The sequence below is a fragment of the Chroicocephalus ridibundus genome, chromosome 1, assembly GCF_963924245.1.
Source record: "Chroicocephalus ridibundus chromosome 1, bChrRid1.1, whole genome shotgun sequence".
NCBI lineage: Eukaryota > Metazoa > Chordata > Aves > Charadriiformes > Laridae > Chroicocephalus > Chroicocephalus ridibundus.
In genome coordinates, this window is record NC_086284.1 from 87,271,597 (window position 1) to 87,289,889 (window position 18,293).

Below are 18,293 nucleotides of genomic sequence, written 5' to 3' on the forward strand. Positions count from 1 at the left end.
GTATGGATGCATGGACTGTTAAAAAATGGGGAAAAGGCCTCTGGTGCTTGCCAGGTTTCTGCTGCAGACGTGTGGGAAGCCAAACAGTGACTTCTGCCCCAGAGCCCCCCACAACCCTCCCACATGGCAGCTGCAGGGTCCGTGGTTCCTGCCTGGGGCATGCGGGGTTCCAGCTCCCAGGCAGCAGCAGGGGCACAAGCCATAACACCCAGGTGGTCAACCTGGAGAGGTGGGTGCACCATCCTGGCTGCCACACACCCCAAATTCCTTGGGCACTCAGCACCCGCCGGGGAATGGGCCATGGAGATAAAGGCAGTAAATGAGTCCCTGTTCCTGTGCCCAAACACCCACATGGAACGATGTGCCCTGGGAGGGCAAAACCAGAGAGGACGTAGAGGGAGTTTGGCCACCCGGTACACAAGGGACTGATGCCTGTCCCAAAAACAGTCACAGTGGCTCAGGACAAGGGGACCTGATGTAAGGGGACTTGAGGTGATTTGAGACGGTGAGATGCAGGCGAGGTCTGTCATACTGGGGACTGGCCAGATCTGGCCCCAACCATGTCTCAGGGTTGGCAGAGACTGGCAGGAGGAGCATGAGGAAAAGCAGGGTGAAATGTCTGGTCTGCCCCAGTGCAAGAGCCCTCCCTGGCCTCAGTGGAGCGATGGCGGGTGTCTGGGCTTGGGGACAAATAATCAAGAACAGACCTGCCCTCCCCGAGACCACCCAAGCCCTGCCTTTGGACCCCATCTGCTCTTACTTTGGTGTCCACAGCATGACGTGATGATGATTTCTCCAACCCCACACCCAGGGAGGGCCAGAAGCACCACATCTCACGGGATCAAAGCCGTGGCCCTGAACCATCTCGACTTGCCCAATATGTGCCCCATAAACACCCGTCAGCTCCATTGGAAGGTTTATCACCAGGCATGGTGTGAAGCAACGCTTTATTCAAGAGACCCCTTCCCTTTGCCGGCCGGGCATTTACACGGCAGGCGGCGCTCAGCCACACTTGCCCAGGCACTCGAGGAGCTCCATGCGGATGGCGATGCGCACGTGCCAGCCCAGCGGGATGAGGCGGATGTAGCGGGCCACAATGGGCGGCCGCAGCAGGTTCTGCACCGAGGATGAGCGGTCCGAGTTGCCATAGAAAACCTGGGGAGAGAGGAGTGGGCGGGCGGTTAGGGGGCTGGAAATCCTGCCCCATGAGTTTGGGGTGCTTGTGCAGAGCAGAGGAGGAGGATCCCTCTCCCCCCACCCCCAAACCAAAAAACTTGAAAAATATCAGGAGACAGATGATTTTTGTCACACTGAGTGGGTTTTCTAAGTCCCTTTCCCCTCATCGTTCCTCCACTTTTTCTGGTTAGACTAGACTTAATCTCACCTCATTCTCTCTCATTCACTTTCCTCCAGGAAGGTTCTGTGTGTTCACGGTCAGCGTGGCTGACCTTGGCTGTTTGCAGGTCGCAAGTCAGGCTCCCAGACACACCAATACAGACAAAAACATGTATTTGGGGGCCCTTCCCCACTGCTTGGCCACGCTGCCATGTCTCCCACTGCCACGACCTGTTTTTCGGGTAAAGTTCAGCATCTCCCCAGGGCGGTGGGAACCCTGCAAAGCCACCAGAGCCCCCCATGCTGGGATGGGGCCATCTCCATGGATGGACACTGAGGATGCCTAGGAGGCAGCAGCTGTGGCATCCCCCAGCCCAGCTAGGCTGCATGGGGGCCATGGGCAGCACTACAGGCCCCCCAACCCCCCAGTGCAATTTTTTGCTTCAAACCAACCACTAAGAAACGCAGCATGAAAACAGCTCAGTGGGTTGTGACTTAACTAGTTGAGAACTTTGTGTCAGGGGTTTTTCTGTATCAGCATCGTGCCCGGACTTAAGGCAAAAGCAGAAGCCCCCATTTTGCAGTGCCCAGGCATGGCTGGAGTTGTGCAGCCCCAGCCAAGAAAGGGGTTTTATCACGGCGGGGCCACTTTCCCTGCGATGCCAGCTAATGCCTCCATCCTGCCGAGTTTATTCTAGATGCCACCATCATCGTTAGCAACAAAATGCATTTTGCCCTTCTGTGGCTGGTCAGTGTGGCACTTGCTCTTACCACAGGGCAGGGGAACAAACCCCTCCATGCTGCCCCCAGATGTGGGGTAAGCACTGGGCCCCATACACCCTGCTGCTCCCACAGGAACACCTCTTGGGGCACCTCCCTGCTGAGACCTGATGCTTTCGTATCACCAAATGTGCCCTCCCCTCCATCAGTAGCCAAAGCGCAAAGTCCACCAACCCGGTTGTTCCCAGTCTGATCCTTGTAGTAAACCCAGTTGAGGTTTTCGTCGGTGCGGTACTGCACGCTGTACTTGGTCATCCACTCGTCAGCATCGCAGCGCCCTTGCGTGAGGATCCCCGAGATCACCTTCACCTCCTTCAGGTCGATCTGCAGCCACTGCCCATTGTCCTGGTACTTGGAGAGCCATGCGCACCTGCGGGGACACCACTATGTCCTTCAGGGCTGCCCTCCCAGGCCCCCAGCTGCCAGGGGACCCCTAGCCCCCCCACACCTGCCCACCCACGGGACCCCTCAGGGAGGCATTTTTGGACTCACCCAAAGCCTTGGCCATTGAGGCGGGCCTTGTTGGCTGTCCAGGAGGAGTACCAGCCTGTGTACTGCTCAGGGTTGGAGCAGCTTATCTGGTCGGGGGTGACGGCGCCGGACTCGAAGCCCAGGGGCTTGTGGTAGGGGCACTCTGCAGAACAAGGGAAACAACACGCTACCGTAAGGCCACAAGTGTCTGGCTTTGTTTCCTGGTTGCATTTGCACGCTTGTTGTTAACACCTGTGGTTTCACGGATCCCTGTCCTCCCTGGCCAGGATGCTGGGGATGCTCTTAAACCTGGGCCACAAGCCCTGCAGTATTTGCTGCCCAGGGGCCATGTGGTCTTGGATTCTAACTCTTCTCTTGTATGAATTTCTGACTTTTCTCTCTCTATCAAACTTCCTAAACCTGTGCTCCCTGCAGCATTTTTGTGGGAAGGTTTCATGCAGATGTTGCAATCCAAATCACCTTCTTGCAAGCACCTGAAAGCAGATCCAGACTGGATCCATCAACCTGGATCCAGCCTTCAGGCTGCCAGCCTTTGCATGGTCCTTGAGATATGCCTGCATGGCTTTTCTTGCTGGGCTTTATCTCCTTCCTCTTCTCCATTCACTTGTCTTGATTTATGGCTATGCCTGCACAGAAAAATTGCTGAGCCTTCTCTGATCATCCCTCCTCAAGCACCCTCAGATCTTCTGCATTTTTTCTGCTATGGGGACTATCTTTGTATCTGGAGATGGTCTTGTCGTGTGGAAAATCTGCGGGTACTCTGATGAGGTATAATGCTTGGCCCTGACATAGGATCAGGGTCTCCATCTGAGTTTTTGCCTTCAGATCTTCAGGCTACCAAATCTGATCCCACAGCTGTCTTCTGTGATAGCAAATCATAGAATCCTAGAATCTTCATGGTTGGAAAGGACCTTTGAGATCATCGAGTCCAACCATACACACACAAAAAACCCCCCCTACGATCTCTGTCACTAAAGCATGCCCTGAAGTGCCAAATCTAGACGTTTCTTAAACACCTCTAGGGATGGTGACTCAGCCACCTCCCTGGGCAGGCTGTTCCAGTGCCTGACCACTCTTTCAGGAAAGTAATTCTTCCTAATATCTAATCTAAACCTCCCCTGCCGCAGCTTCAGACCATTTCCTCTGGTCCTGTCATTATTCACCTGGGAGAAGAGGCCAACACCCACCTCTCTCCAACCTCCTTTCAGGTAGTTGTAGAGGGCAATGAGGTCTCCCCTCAGCCTCCTCTTCTCCAAGCTAAACATGCCCAGCTCCCTCAGCCTCTCCTCATATGACCTGGTCTCCAGACCCCTCACCAGCCTGGTAGCTCTCCTCTGGACACGCTCCAGCACTTCAAGGTCCCTCTTGTCCAGAGGGGCCCAGAACTGAAGACAGGACTCGAGGTGAGGCCTCACCAGTGCCGAGTACAGAGGCACGATCACTTCCCCGCTCCTGCTGGCCACGCTGTTCCTGATACAAGCCAGAATGCTGTTGGCCTTCTTGGCCACCTGGGCACACTGCTGGCTCATGTTCAGCTGGCCGTCCACCAGCACCCCCAGGTCCTTTTCTGCCGGGCAGCTTTCCAGCCACTCTTCCCCAAGCCTGTAGCGTTGCTTGGGGTTGTTGTGACCGAAATGCAGGACCCGGCACTTGGCCTTATTAAACCTCATACAGTTGGCCTTGGCCCATTGATCCAGCCTGTCCAGGTCCCTCTGTAGAGCCTTCCTACCCTCAAGCTGATCAACTCTCCCACCTAGTTTGGTGTCATCTGCAAACTTACTGAGGGTGCACTCAATCCCCTCATCCAGATCATTGATAAAGATATTAAACAAAACTGGCCCCAAAACTGAGCCCTGAGGGACACCACTGGTGACCGGCCGCCGAGAGGATTTCACCCCATTAATCACAACTCTCTGGGCACGGCCATCCAGCCAGTTTTTAACCCAGAGAAGAGTACACTTGTCTATGCCATGATTCGCCAGCTTCTCCAGGAGAATGCTGTGGGGGACGGTGTCAAAGGCCTTACCAAAGTCCAGATAGACAACGTCCACAGCCTTCCCTGCGTCCAGAAGGCGGGTCACATGGTCATAGATAGAGATCAGGTTGGTTAAGCAGGACCCCCCCTTCCTGAACCCATGCTGGCTGGCCCTGATCCCTTGGCTGCCCTGCACTTGCCGTGAGAGCTCACTCAAGATGATCCTCTCCATGATCTTTCCTGGTACCGAGGTCAGGCTGACAGGCCTGTAGCTCCCCGCATCCTCCTTCCGACCCTTCAGCAAGACTCCCACTGGCTGCAAAACCACTGGGGGCAGAAATATTCAATCGTCATTAAAACTTTCTGTGGCAGGTCACCACTCAGTGCTTTGGAAGGCAAGCCTTTGGTGATGCTTCCATGCAGTGTCTGCATGCTACCTGGACCTAGTTGGGGTTTTTTTTTGTTATGAACATTTTTTTTTATGTGAGCAGGTTATCACTACACATCTAGATACATATAAAGAAGGTGCTCGCAAGCGTCAGGTGGGAATTGCCTGGGCAAACATCTACATCATGGGCAGCTTTTTTCTAATTTTGCAGCCTGTAGAGCACGTGTGGTCCCCCAAGGGTGACTCTGTCACATTGTCCAGTTTAGTGTCGTTCGTTTCATGGGTTTCAGCAATAAAGGAGTGAGCAAAGCTCTGCACAGCTTCACATGTGGGTAGGACATTTCCTCGCTTTAGCCACGCTTGACAGACCAGCGTGATGCCTTGTATTAAATGTGATGCATCCCACATGGGGACCATCAGCAGGTGCCCAGGGCCCGACATGACCATGGTCTCCCTGGTGCAATGCCCCAGCACTGCGGTGGCATGGTCAATGTCTCATTAGCAAGCTCTACTAGGTCAATATTGTATGCATCAATATCTCATTAACATATCTTGCTCAGTTGGTACCTCATTAACATGTTTTTGAAAACATGAAAACACAATGCCACCATCCCACCTTCCTCCAGGCATGGAAACATCACGCTTTTCCACCACATTAAAAACCCATCTTCCCCTTGTGCAAGAGGGCAGTCAGGCTGGGGTAGCCCTGCATGTTTACTACTTGACAGGCTTATCTCGAACAATATGTAACTTTACTTTTAGCAACACTAATCCGCAGACCACACAACCGTAATGCAATTAGCAGGTCACCTTCTGGCGCATCCGGCTGTGCCCCGCACAGACAGGGACCTGCAAAAGAGATGCCTAGCGCCCACCTGGACAAACCAGCTAAGCCATTTAATGCCATTACTGCCAACTGGAGAAAACTTGTGCAGCAGTTTGCATGGACGACTGCTCCCCTCCGGCCATACCAGAGACAGCTCTGCAACACCTCAGCATGGCTGCTCTGCAAACCATCCCCTAGCATCCCCGCCAGGCCACACCGCTGTGTCTGGGCTCGGGGAGGAGAATGCAAAGACCCCCTGCCTGGGGATCATAGAATCATAGAATCATAGAATGGTTCGGGTTAGAAGGGACCTTAAAGATCACCTGGTTCCAACCTCCCTGCCATGGGCAGGGACACCTCTCACTAGACCAGGCTGCTCAAAGCCCCATCCAGCCTGGCCTTGAACACTTCCAGGGATGGGGCATCCACAACTTCCCTGGGCAACCTGTGCCAGTGCCTCACCACCCTCACAGTAAAGAATTTCTTCCTAATATCTAATCTAAATCTCCCCTCTTTCATTTTAAAAACGTTACCCCTTGTCCCATCATTACACTCCCCATCTTTCCTATAGGCTCCCTTCAGGTACCAGAAGGCTGCTATAAGGTCTCCTCAGAGCCTTCTCTTCTCCAGGCTGAACAACCCCAGCTCTCTCAGCCTGTCCTCACAGGAGAGGTGCTCCAGCCCTCTGATCATCTTCGTGGCCTTCCTCTGGACCCACTCCAACAGGTCCATGTCCTTCTTATGTTGAGGACTCCAAAGCTGGACACAGTACTCCAGGTGGGGTCTCATGAGATGGGAGTAGAGGGGCAGAATCACCTCCCTCGACCTGCTGACCACACTTCTTTGGATGCAGCCCAGGATGCGGTTGGCTTTCTGGGCTGCGAGCGCACATTGCCCGTTCATGTTGAGCTTCTCATCCACCAATACCCCCAAGTCCTTCTCCTCAGGGCTGCTCTCAAGTCATTCTCTGCCCAACCTGTATTTGTGCCTGGGATTGCCATGACCCAGGTCCAGGACCTTGCACTTGGCCTGGCTGAACTTCATGAGGTTAGCACGAGCCCACCTCTCAAGTCTGTCCAGGTTCCTCTGGATGGCATCCCTTCCCTCCAGCATGTTGAATGTGCCACACAGCTTGGTGTCATCGGCAAACTTGCTGAGGGTGCGCTCAGCAAGCTTTCCCCCTCTCATTTCTGTTTGCCTATGCCTGCAAGCTCTGTCAATGGTGTCATATCTTCTTGTCAATACACATTTTTATTTGCTTTCTAGCCCATCCTGGCTTCCACTCGGAGCTCTTCCAGGGTAACTCATTTAACCTCCTCCTCCTTCAGGGCAGCCATGCCAAATGCTGAGCACTGCGGTGACTGTTTCCCCCGTGTTTCCCCTGGGGAACAGCATGACAGCAAAACACACCTCAAGTTGTTGCACAGCCTCTTGCAAGAGCTGGGAAGAAGCGGTTGCTAGCATGCACAGGGCAGGTACCACTTTTGGCACCCAGCTGCAAAGGGGATGAACACTTCTGAATATCTGCGTGACAGAGGCCTGAACAAGAGTGCAGCTTCTGTGGGACACATGAGCTAGAGCTGAGGATCAGCTGGGCACTGATGAAGCCTTGCTGGGGTAATATATCAGGGAAAATGTGGCAGTTGCAGAAAATAACAAGGAAAGAGCTTGATCAGAAACCCATAAAATATAACCTGTGAGGAACGGCTGAAGTTGCTGGGCAGGGGTAGCCCGGAGGAAACTCGGGAAACACAGTTATAGTCTTTTACTGTTTAAAAATACACTGCAAAGAAAGAATAAACTGTTTTCCTTGACCTCTGGGAGATGTCGCAGACTAAACTGCAGCAAGGGAGAATCAGCCTAGGTGGTACAAAAGTTTTCCTACAGCAAACCCTGCACACAGCGGTAGCTGCCCCAGGCAGTTTCTGGGAGCACCAGTGCCAGGGGCTGTAGGGACGGGACAGGCAAGCGCCCACCGGCACTGGCCAGCCTGGGCCACCCTGGGTGACCTCCCAAGGCCCAGGCATGGTCCCTGCTGTTGCGGCCCCTCTGCCCAATGGCGCAGGGTCACCCCACACCTCCCACCAGCGCAGCTCCCCCAGCCCCACCAGCAGCTGGGTTTGGAACAAGTACCGCCGTAACGTGCCACCTCTGCAATGCAGAGTGCAACGGGGGAAGCTGCTGAAGATCACCAGAGACCCACGGCTAAAAGCACACTGGCCCATTACCTGGCATGCACTCTAAGCTGTTAGTCCCGCTGGACCACACCGAGTTAGGACCTCCTTGGCAATTGCATTTGCAAGCCTTGCTGTGCCACAGCTCCAGCCTCTCATCCTAAAGGGAAGGTAAAAAAAAACAGTAATAAATCAACATAGTCATTGAGAATAATGGCACGAGGCTAAATCTGAGTCCTGAAGCTTAGACAGACTCTTGCGCCTGCCCAGACTGCTGCACCTTCTCTGAGCCCCTTTCTTTGTGCCAGCCTGGCATGAAATGGTTGATTTCCCCTTGGATTTAGAGGTCAGAGCACACGCCTGGGCTTGGAGTCCCAGGTACCTTCCCTCCTGCCACCCCAAGGCACCACAGCCAGGCAGTGCCAGGCCCCCAGCATTTACCCAGCAGCCAAACCAGCCGGAGAGACTTACCTCTCCTGGGGAGAGGGCCAGCACAGCTGGGGCAGCGGGCATGGAGGGAAGAAGAGAGAGAGAGAGAGATCAGAAACAAAGACACTGCAAGCAAGCCTCAGGAAATGCAATGAACATTACTCCTGAGCTGGGGACAAATACACTGAGGAAGGATTGACAAATCCACTGCATTTCCCCAAGCTGATTGCCAGGGGAAAGCAGGGGGACATGGGCAGAAACAGGGCACTGTGTGTGCCCATTCCGGTGCTACTCCTCCACTGTGTTTTCTTTTTGATGCCTTTGGCATCCCTTCTTTCTGATCACGTACGCCTGAAACACCCTGAGGAGAAACCCATGCCGGGCCCCTCGGCCTCTGCTTTACAGCTCATTTCGCTCCTATCCCTTTTTGCTTTCTTCCTGCCCCACAGTTTCCCTCTCCCATTTTGCCCTTAAAACGTGTGAGCTGATGAACTCCACGGATAAAAGCCCAGCCTGGCACCACCGCAAATCCCTGGTGCCTTCCGAGGAGATGGGACACCTGCGAGGTGCCTGGCCTGAGATCACTCCCTCTGGACAGGATGGAGGAAAACGGAATGCAAATAGGTCTTCCCAATCCATTTTACATATGACACTCCCTTTTTTTTCTTTCTCAGAGAAAACAAGTTGCTGTGGCCGTAGAAGAAATTTTCTGCTATTTTTGTAACATCTGACCTGCTTGATCTCCTGTCTGTCACTGAGCAATGGCTTTTTTATGAGCCCGTTCCTTGATGAAGCTTCCCAGTGAAGCCCAAAGCAGGCTATGTTAATCGCATTTGGACTGGCAGAATAGTGCCAAGGCAACTATGAAAATAAAATAATTTAAAAAAAATACTCCTGTGACTGCTGATAACTCATCAACATAACTCAAATGTCAAACATCATGTTTTCAATACCAGTAGGGAATCTGCAAGCCACTAAGGACCAAACTATTGAGCAGGTAAAAACTTGTATACAGGAGCCATGAGAAACCCGCCATCTCCAAACAGAGGTTTTGTGAATAGGAAAAGAGGAGCTTTTCGCCAAATGAATTAGACTCTGAATTATTCACTGAAATCTAGTTATGATTTATTCATTCATACGCTGTCACTTTGCTGAGCCTAGGAAGCTCCAGCTAACGCTGGGAATTCACATCCTGCATTTCTATAGCAAGTTTCATCTCAAAAGACTCACAAACACTGTACAATTATAATCAGCTGAAATATAAACTATATACAAAGCTCTGCTTATTACTGAAATGCAACTGCTCCTTGGGTGAACACTGAGCCTGAATATATCAAGAGTCTGAAAGAAAGACCAAAGCAAAGAAGAAAATAATAAAGAAATTTTTAAAAATTCCTTTAATGCAGAGATGGTGTCCTTTGCTTCAGTGTCCCAGGGCAGCATTTCTGGCATCAGGAACTTACCACATGAACCCAAGGCATTGGACTTGGCAGAAAAAGTAAACGTCAGTCTACAATAAGAAGATGTGGCTTTTAGTTAGGCCCAAGAGGGAGGCAAGGGGCCACCCAGACCCCATCAATCTCAGCAGGAAAAACGTGGGTGCACATATCCGGATCTGGCCTCTTGGAAAGCACAGGTTGGGGCCATGAGCAACACCACGCTCCACCTTTCCCAGCACAGACGTTAGCCAGGCTAGTCCCCTGACTTCTTCCACAACAAGAATCCCAAGGCGGAGGTGCGAGCCCAGGGCCACACAGCACATTGCCACCTCCGTGCTGTGCCACGCGGCATGAGGGTGATTTAAGTTAATATCACCACATCAATACGCTACAAACCAAGATATTATCAACTATCAAAACTGCGCTGCCTTTGCCATAAAAGCAATGTAGCATAACTCCTGCCCACTTGATGCTCCGTTTGATGCCAATGCTGGAATGGCACTGGCACTGGGGGCATGGGAGCTGGGTTGGTGGGAGCCTCTCGTGCCCCTCCAGCCCATGCCATGGTGGTGTTTCCCAGCAGAATGGGTGCCCTGCTCCAGGACCACCAGCTGCAAGGAGTAGCTTCATCACCCTGGGATTTGGGAGCCTGGCTCCCCAGCCAGCACAGCCCACCACGCGTCCCCACTGCCCAGGTCTGAGCTCATGGGGCTGCAGCCTTGGGTCCTCCAGTCTGTGGGCATTCAAGTTGCATTTAGAGATACGTGCTCGCTACATGTAGACTGATTTTTGTGGAAAACCTTTTGTGGGTCGTTTTGTGTTTTCCTCCGAGTGGTTAAATGCACTTTTGCCTGGCAATGACCTGACAAGTACTGACAAGTAAGTGGAGCCACGCAGAGGTGAAAGCAAAGGTGCCTGCACCTCTCTGCATAAATACTTGCCTTGGCTCCCCCGCAGCACCCAAGGTGCTGCAGGGGGACTTGAGGGGCCACGGAGAAAGCCTGGTAAACAAACTAGCAAATGAATACACTTTGTACAGGAATAAAATATTTCTCTTTTCTCTTCCAGTGCATACCAGCAGCCCACTTGCATGTGTGCCAGGTATATTTGCCCAGCATGAGAAAAACTGTATTGTGGTAAAGCCTACACTTGTGCACCGCGTGCCTGCAGTGGGGAAAGGGGATGTGAATTACCAGGCTGATGTAGGGGTATTGCTTTGGGTCCATGCTGAGCCCTTCAGCACAACTCCTGAGTCCCTGCCAGGGTATTTTAGAGCCAAGATCAAAGTTTGGCACCTCATTGAGAGATGCAGCTGGAAGCCCAACGGCTGTGAGTGAAACAACAGAGAAAAAAGGAATAGATTTCAGGTGGGTGGGTGTATGGTAGCACCTACTCAATAATAAATAAACGCTCCTACCCTGACCACCCTGGTGTTGCTTGAGTGGCCACCACCAGCCAGTGATGCCTGCTCCTGAGGTACAAGAGGGCCTTTTAGGGGTTTTCGGCTTGTCAGCCAGGGGACATCACTGCAAATCAAGCAAGAATGTGAATTTCAAGCACGAAAGCCGTTTTCTCAATGTGATGTGTTATTGGGTCAGCCCGGCGATACACAGCGGTGCAAGGCAGTGCCAGGGCAGGCATGCCACCATGCTGCCTCTCTTGGCCCTTAAACATCTCAAAGAGGAGGTCAGCTTTGCCTTTCTGAGCTAAAAGAGGTTTAACCGCTAAGGGCTCGCTCCTGCGAGCATCGTGGCCATCTGACCGCTGGCAGCCGCAGCCTGCGGCACAGGAGAGCAGCCGGCTTGGCTCAGGGTAAGCACGGCAGCGGATGGGCCAAACATGCCACCTGGGCGGCATGGCCTGATAAACCCTGGCATTGGGAGAGGAAAGGAGAGGGAAAGATGCCCTTGCCGGCAGTTGGCCGGAAAAAGTAGTAATTGATATATTGGTGTGTTTACAGCTGTGACGGGCCCTGTCCTACAAAGGAAATGAAGAGTAAAGCTGGCTGCCAATAGTCTAAAAATGTGATGGGCAGCATGCTTTTATAGCGAGCATGTTTGCCTTCAAGGAAGGTTACAAAGATAATTGGTAATTGTAGGTCAGACAGAACGAATTGCTGTAATTCGTGGGAGAGTCATAAGTCCTGCACAGCCGCCGGGGGCTGTTGTTTTAAAAGTACAAGACTGAAAAAAAACCCACCCCAACATTAAAAAGGAAAGAGCCCTATTTACAGCCCCCGCAGCGCCCCAGGACATTCAGCAAACCATCAGTTCAGTGAAATAAATTATTATCTGTGCATGTTTGTGAGAGGCAGAGAGATACGGCACGTGCCTTTCCTGTCCCTCCATCAGCAGGGTGCATCCAATGCAGCGCCGTGCACAAATGCCATCCCGTAGGGCAGGATTTGGGGACCAGGGCTTGGGCAAGCGCCAGGGGATGATTTTGTGCCAGAGCAGACATCCTGGTGGAGATGGGCTGGAGCATGGACACCGGAGTGGCCCCACTTGGCACTCGCTGCTGGGCAGGAGAGAAACCCCCCAGGTTTGGGGAACAAGGAAAAGAGCTGGCAGAGGCAGTGCTGGGATGTTGGGATGGGGAGGACATGGGTTTCCTGAGTTGGAGGTGGGATAAAGCAGCAGCCACAACTCGGGACTAGCTGGGGAAAGAAAGGGGCAAGTGGTAGGAAGGAGGCTCAGCTGCTGGCATTTTAATGACAGGAGCGGGTAACTGCATGTCTCAGGAAATTTGAGGTCATTAAGAAAATGGTCAAACAAGAGGAAGAAAGCAGGAAGGTAAGTGCAGGCAGAAGTAACTGCCAAAGGCTGAGCACATTTTGATAAGGTCATCTCTGAGAAATCATATCAAATATCCTGACCATAGAGGCACAACAGCAAATCATCTTTTTTTACAGTGGCTAGAATTAATGACAGATGTACAAGCATGAGAAAGCACATTATAAAATAAAATAAAACAGAGAAATAAAATATAACACAGAATAAATGTCAATCACTCAATTTACCGGAACAAGTTCACATAAACCTGATCACTGCTGGCAAAGTATGTGGAAAAAGTTAATGACACTGTTTATTGAATTTACAATTTAGGTGGCCCAGAAGCTTCAGCTGGAAAATAGTTAATTTTGCCTCTCATCTCTGCAAGCAACATCTCAGTTTAACAAAACTCAGAGAGATGAGCAAAATTTTTTTCTCTCCACTTCTCGCAGTGGAGAGCACTCCCTCCGTGATGCAGAGCTTTCCCAGCGTGGTGGCTCCTGCTCATCACCTGCTTCCCTTCTGCACGTATGGGCCACGGGGCAAGGCATAGGAAAACAGCTTAAAAACCAGAAAAGCGTGACTGGAGACCCAGAAAATCTGTCACAGAAATGAAAGAGGTGACTGGAATGAATGGCACTGGTTTTATCACGTTTTCTGAAAGGCACACCATTGCAAGTCTCTGTTTTCCTTGAGCGCCACGTTAGAAGCAGAGTTAGGTAAGGTGGTCTGTGAGCAACACAGAGGGTCAACACACTGAAAAAAAGCATTGCGGTACCTCTGTGCTGGTTTGTGGGTCGCTATATTATTAACCTAGGCTATTTTTACATCCCAGCCCTGGAAATCGTGCCAGGCGAGCGAGGTGACTCACATCAGGCTGCACCTGCCTCTGTAGCAAGGTGCATTTGGGGAAGCTGCCACAACCCAGGCCGCCGTCGCACGTGGCATTTTCCCCATCTGTCCTTGTTCCTGCACCAGCGGCGATGGCCCCAGGGACCCCTGCTGCAGCCGTGGCCAGTCCCTCGCCCTCGGCGCCTCGCCCAGTGCCTTGGTGGTTGCTTTTATTCTTTTTCCCCCCGGGCTTTTTCCATGGCCGTGCTAAGCAGGCTTCACCAGGACCTGCAGTGCAAAGAGTGCCTTTGTTTCTAAAAAGTGGAGGCTTTAAATGGTCCTTGGGAGCTATGCTGGCAGGCAGAGACCCCCAGGGCATATGCAGATCTGTGTCCATCAAAAGATTTTGGGGAGCCAGGCTGGCCTGGTGAAAGCAGGGCGTTCATCCAGGGACACACATCAGCCTGCGAGGATTCATCTCTGCTGGTCACTGGCAGCCACGGCCAGGGCCAGAGACTGAGGGCAAGAGGACCAGCACCAGCATCAGCCTGTGGAGGGGAGAAGGGCTCATACTTCATGTTAAGCTCCTCTCTCGTGCTTTAACAGGGCTGCTGTTTTCCTCATTCATTTTGTAGTGATTTTTCATTTTATTATTTTCATTTCCATTTCTTTTTTTTTATTTGAATGATTTTTTTTCATTTCCATTTTCATTCATTTGTATTGTGTCTCATTTAATATTTACTGTTATTTATCTGAAAGTGGTAAAAACCATATTTAAATAACGACAGTTCTACCTATTTAATTCACATTCATTTCTCTTTTATGCCTGCTGTCTCCATAATGTTTCTACAAAATTTTTTATGTTGTGAAAATATTTGAAAAAAACATAAATAATTTGAAAAAAATCAACCTTTCCCCTTTTCTTCTTAAGAGATGTATAATTATCTTTTTTTCCCAAAGTGTTCCTTTGAAAATTTTCAGCAACTTCTGATCTTACTGACGTGTTTGTTCCTTCCAGCTTAGAGCTATGCAGAACACTGCCTGCATAGTAATTTCACAAGATGTATCGATTATGCCAAAGGGCGGCATTAAAGATGTTATTTAGCGTGATACGAAGGCGGGTTTGGGCCTTTGATTTTGGTTTGTTTGGTTTTTTTTTTTCAAAGCTGCAAAAAACAGAGAGGGGAAAAAAAGCCATCCACTCTTTTAAACTGCTGGGATGTGCTTATTCCCCGACGTTCAGTGAGCACGGATGGAGTAATGCGGCACAAGGCATGTCACATTCAATGTGTTAAAAGCATGTTCATGTAAATCAGGGGCTCGGGGTGCTCCCCCTCACCATATGGAGGGGGCCTGGCAGCTGTTGCGGCTCTCCTCGTCAGAGCCTGCCTGCTCCACCATATGCTGCTGATGATGCTCCTGATGCTGCTGCGGTGGTGTCCCCGGCAAACAGGAGCCCAGCCAAGGCGGGGGGGCTGGGGGGTGCTCCTCTAAGCCACTTGCTCTGCCGGAGAAAATAAGCTAAGGAGCTTAGCGCGGCATTGGGGCACGTGGCTCAGAGGACTGACCTAGTGGCACCTTCTCCATGGTGGGAGGGGCAGGAGTGTGAGGGGGACCTGGGCAAAGGGTCGCTCCTCGCCCTTTATCCAGAAGAAGACACTTGGCCCACGAAGCAGAGAAAAACAGTAAATTGAGAAAAACAGTAAATTAAGAAAACCAGTAAATTGAGAAAATAAATACCGAAGGAGTGATGCCTGGAAAGCGATCCCGCAAGTAATTTTTCACTGCAGGCTCTCCAAAAATATCCTGATGTGTGGGTGTCTATTAAAAGCAAGCTGTGTCTGGGATTCAGAGCAAGGTATGAACTCATTCCAAGGGCTAATTGCAGTTACGCCACCCATTGGGAAAAAAAAATGCTGGGTAAAACCAGCCCTCTAAGAAGCTCAGGCACTAGTAACCTTCCCACGTGAAACAAAGGAGAGCGAAGAGATAAGGTATGAGGAGAACGCACAAATATTTGCTAGAAGATTAAAAGGAAGACCTATTAATTAGACAGAGCGGGGTACAGCCAAGCATAACAGGAAGAAATGAAGGCATGGCTAGTTGAGGAACACTATCCTAGCCATGTAATTTGGTAGGCTAAAATATTCAATGGAAAGAGAGAAGGATAGAAAAAAATAGACAAAGCAAAACACTGAGAATTCAACATCCAAGGGGGAAAAGCTGGACTGTCTGATAAATCTGTCCCGCACTCTGGCAGATCACACTCTATTCACACGTTGATGTTGGTAGATACAGCCCAGCACTTAGCAAGTGCAACTTCAGCCTTGTTTAAGATAATAACTTTGCCATTGGGTTCGATGAAGCCAGAAGTTCAAACAAAACCCAGAAAATTATCTCCTCGTTCCACAGTTGGGTTAATTAAAATGGAAGACCACGACCCTGGACTTTCTGGCTTCTTCTAGCTCCTGCTTATGTGCCATCATTGCTACTTTTCTGAAAAGTAAATTTGAGAAAGCCTCAAATTTGAGAAAGCCTCAAAACTGGTAAACACTTTTCCCATTTTCTTGACTTATGATTGCTTTTTGTTCTTAAAAGTGCCTTTGGAAGTCTTTTCCAGGCCAAAATACCTGAAAGAGCCTTTAAAAAAAGGCAAATCTCCATCAGCAATGTCTTGCTGCTAGAGAAAATGAACAGTTTTTGATTAATCAAGAGTTTTGATTAATGAAGGACCAGTCTTTCATGTTATACTGTACCTCATTTTTCAAATCAGCATTATTATTTACTCACTGGCTCAGCTGCACTACAATTTTCTTTGCAAATTCATATTTTGACAAATTATATGGCAATTTTTTTACACTGCAATTACTTTGTGAAACAGAGTTTTACTACTGAATATTCATAGAGCTGTAAGAACGCTGCTCACTCATGTACATAAATTACACATCTCCTCCACAATTTTGCCTTTCCCCAAATTATTATGCTTCCATGAGAACGTAGAGAAGAGCTTGCTCTGTACCCCACAGTCCCTGGCAGAAGAAAGAAGCGTGGATGAAACACGAAATACAAAGAGGGAGACCTGAAAGTGCCTCTCAGGGGGCAAAGTGCATACCTTTGTACCAGAAAAGAAGAGACAGCAGGACGCTTCCCATCTTGAACCGCATCCTTTCCTTCTTCTTTCAGGAATAGCTCCTTAGTGTGCTGCTCAGCTTGCTGGGAAGGCATGAGATTAACTTAAGCATTGCCTAAGCACCTTACTCTTCCCCCATTCTCATGATTTTATTAAGCACCATCAAGCCAACCGCACAATTATTACTGTCAAGCTCCATCCTAGAGGATGTGTCATGCGTAACAGTTTTTAAAAGGTAAAAAGTACTGAGGCACTCTGGGTACAAATGTGGTTGTGTATGCAGACATGCGTCCAAATAAACAAGGACATACCTACCCAGAAAGCACATATACCCCCTATACAAATGCAGAAGCTGTCTAATGCTTGTAAAATATATGCAGTATATACTGTCTATTGTATGTGGTACGTATTCATTATCTTCCACACCAATTATTTACCTCTACACTGTCAATGCCTTTCCTAATAATAGCTGTGTGTAGGAATCTGCCCTGACCCTACTGCTTTTTCAGTCACCTAATTGCAAGGGGCTGAAAACTGCAATTAGTAAATCAAACAGAAATAGCACATTTCAGTTGTTTAGTTGCTGAGCTGTAAAAATCTCCAACCAAAAAAGTAAAGCTCCCTTTGCTAACAGTTCTACCTACAGTATCCTCTCAACCAGTTTACATCAAAGAGAGTTATACATTTGATTTTAAAATGACTGAAAGATTCAAGACAACAGACGGCTAGTGATTCCAATGGATCTTGCACCCATTCCTCCAATCTCTGTTAATTATGTGCAATTATCAATGAATTTTTAATGGAGGTTTTTGAAAGCAATTGCTTCAGAAGCAGCTCTCTCTGTTTCAAAAGATCTCAGATTCTATGCACAGGGAATAGATTAAAGCACTGCACAGATCATGTAGGCTGCTGTTGAATTAAGCTAGATCTGTCTCTAGTCTCCTGGTCTACGTCCATTCAAAAAATGCTGCGCAAACAAGGATGCTGACTTTTTGGAAACAGTTCCCTGGGGCAGGATTCACAGAACCAGGAATCACGGAATCAGGAATCACGGAATTTTTCAGAGTTGGAAGGGACCTCTGGAGATGATCTAGTCCAACTCCCCTGCTGAAGCAGGATTGCCTAGAGCACATCCCTCAGGACTGCATCCAGGCGGGTCTTGAAAGTCTCCAGAGAAGGGGACTCCACAACCTCCCTGGGCAGCCTGTTCCAGTGCTCTGTCACCCTCACCATAAAGAAGTTTTTTCTCATATTTGAACGGAACTTCCTATGTTCCAGCTTGTGCCCGTTACCCCTTGTCCTGTTACTAGGAACCACTGAAAAGAGTCTGGCTCCATCCTCCTTAAACCCACCCTTTAGGTACTTGTAAACATTAACAAGGTCTCCCCTCAGCCTTCTCTTCTCCAGGCTAAAGAGTCCCAGCTCTCTCAGCCTTTCCTCATAAGGGAGATGCTCCAGTCCCTCAATCATCTTTGTTGCCCTACACTGGACTCTCTCCAGTAGTTCCCTGTCTCTCTTGAACTGGGGAGCCCGTAACCAGACACAGTATTCCAGTTGTGGCCTCACCAGTGCAGAGTAGAGGGGGAGAATGACCTCCCTTGACCTGCTGGCCACACTCTTCCCTACGCAGCCCAGGGTTCTGTTGGCCTTCTTGGTGACAAGGGCACATTGCTTGCTCATGGATAGTTTACTGTCTACCAAGATCCCCAGATCCTTTTCTTCA

The 18,293-nt window shown here is 50.0% G+C and overlaps 1 protein-coding gene across 1 annotated transcript; it reads right to left on the reverse strand.

The window, feature by feature from the left end:
* Positions 1-1,002: 1,002 nt before the first annotated feature.
* RS1 (retinoschisin 1) lies at positions 1,003-16,604 on the reverse strand. Its single transcript, XM_063352265.1, has 6 exons — positions 16,553-16,604; positions 8,442-8,467; positions 8,025-8,130; positions 2,608-2,749; positions 2,290-2,485; positions 1,003-1,155 (listed from the first exon to the last, which is right to left on the reverse strand). Exons 1-6 carry the CDS (start codon positions 16,602-16,604, stop codon positions 1,003-1,005), a joined length of 675 nt encoding a protein of 224 aa, XP_063208335.1.
* Positions 16,605-18,293: the final 1,689 nt, after the last annotated feature.

Bases quoted from the DNA above. Each gene is read 5' to 3' on its own strand.
- RS1 (XM_063352265.1), bottom strand. From the start codon at position 16,604: ATGCGGTTCAAGATGGGAAGCGTCCTGCTGTCTCTTCTTTTCTGGTAC. The intron at 8,131-8,441 runs GTAAGTCTCTCC...CCTTCCCTTTAG, and splicing joins TGGCCCTCTCCCCAGGAGAG to GATGAGAGGCTGGAGCTGTG. The intron at 2,750-8,024 runs GTAATGGGCCAG...CTTGTTCTGCAG, and splicing joins CAGCTTAGAGTGCATGCCAG to AGTGCCCCTACCACAAGCCC.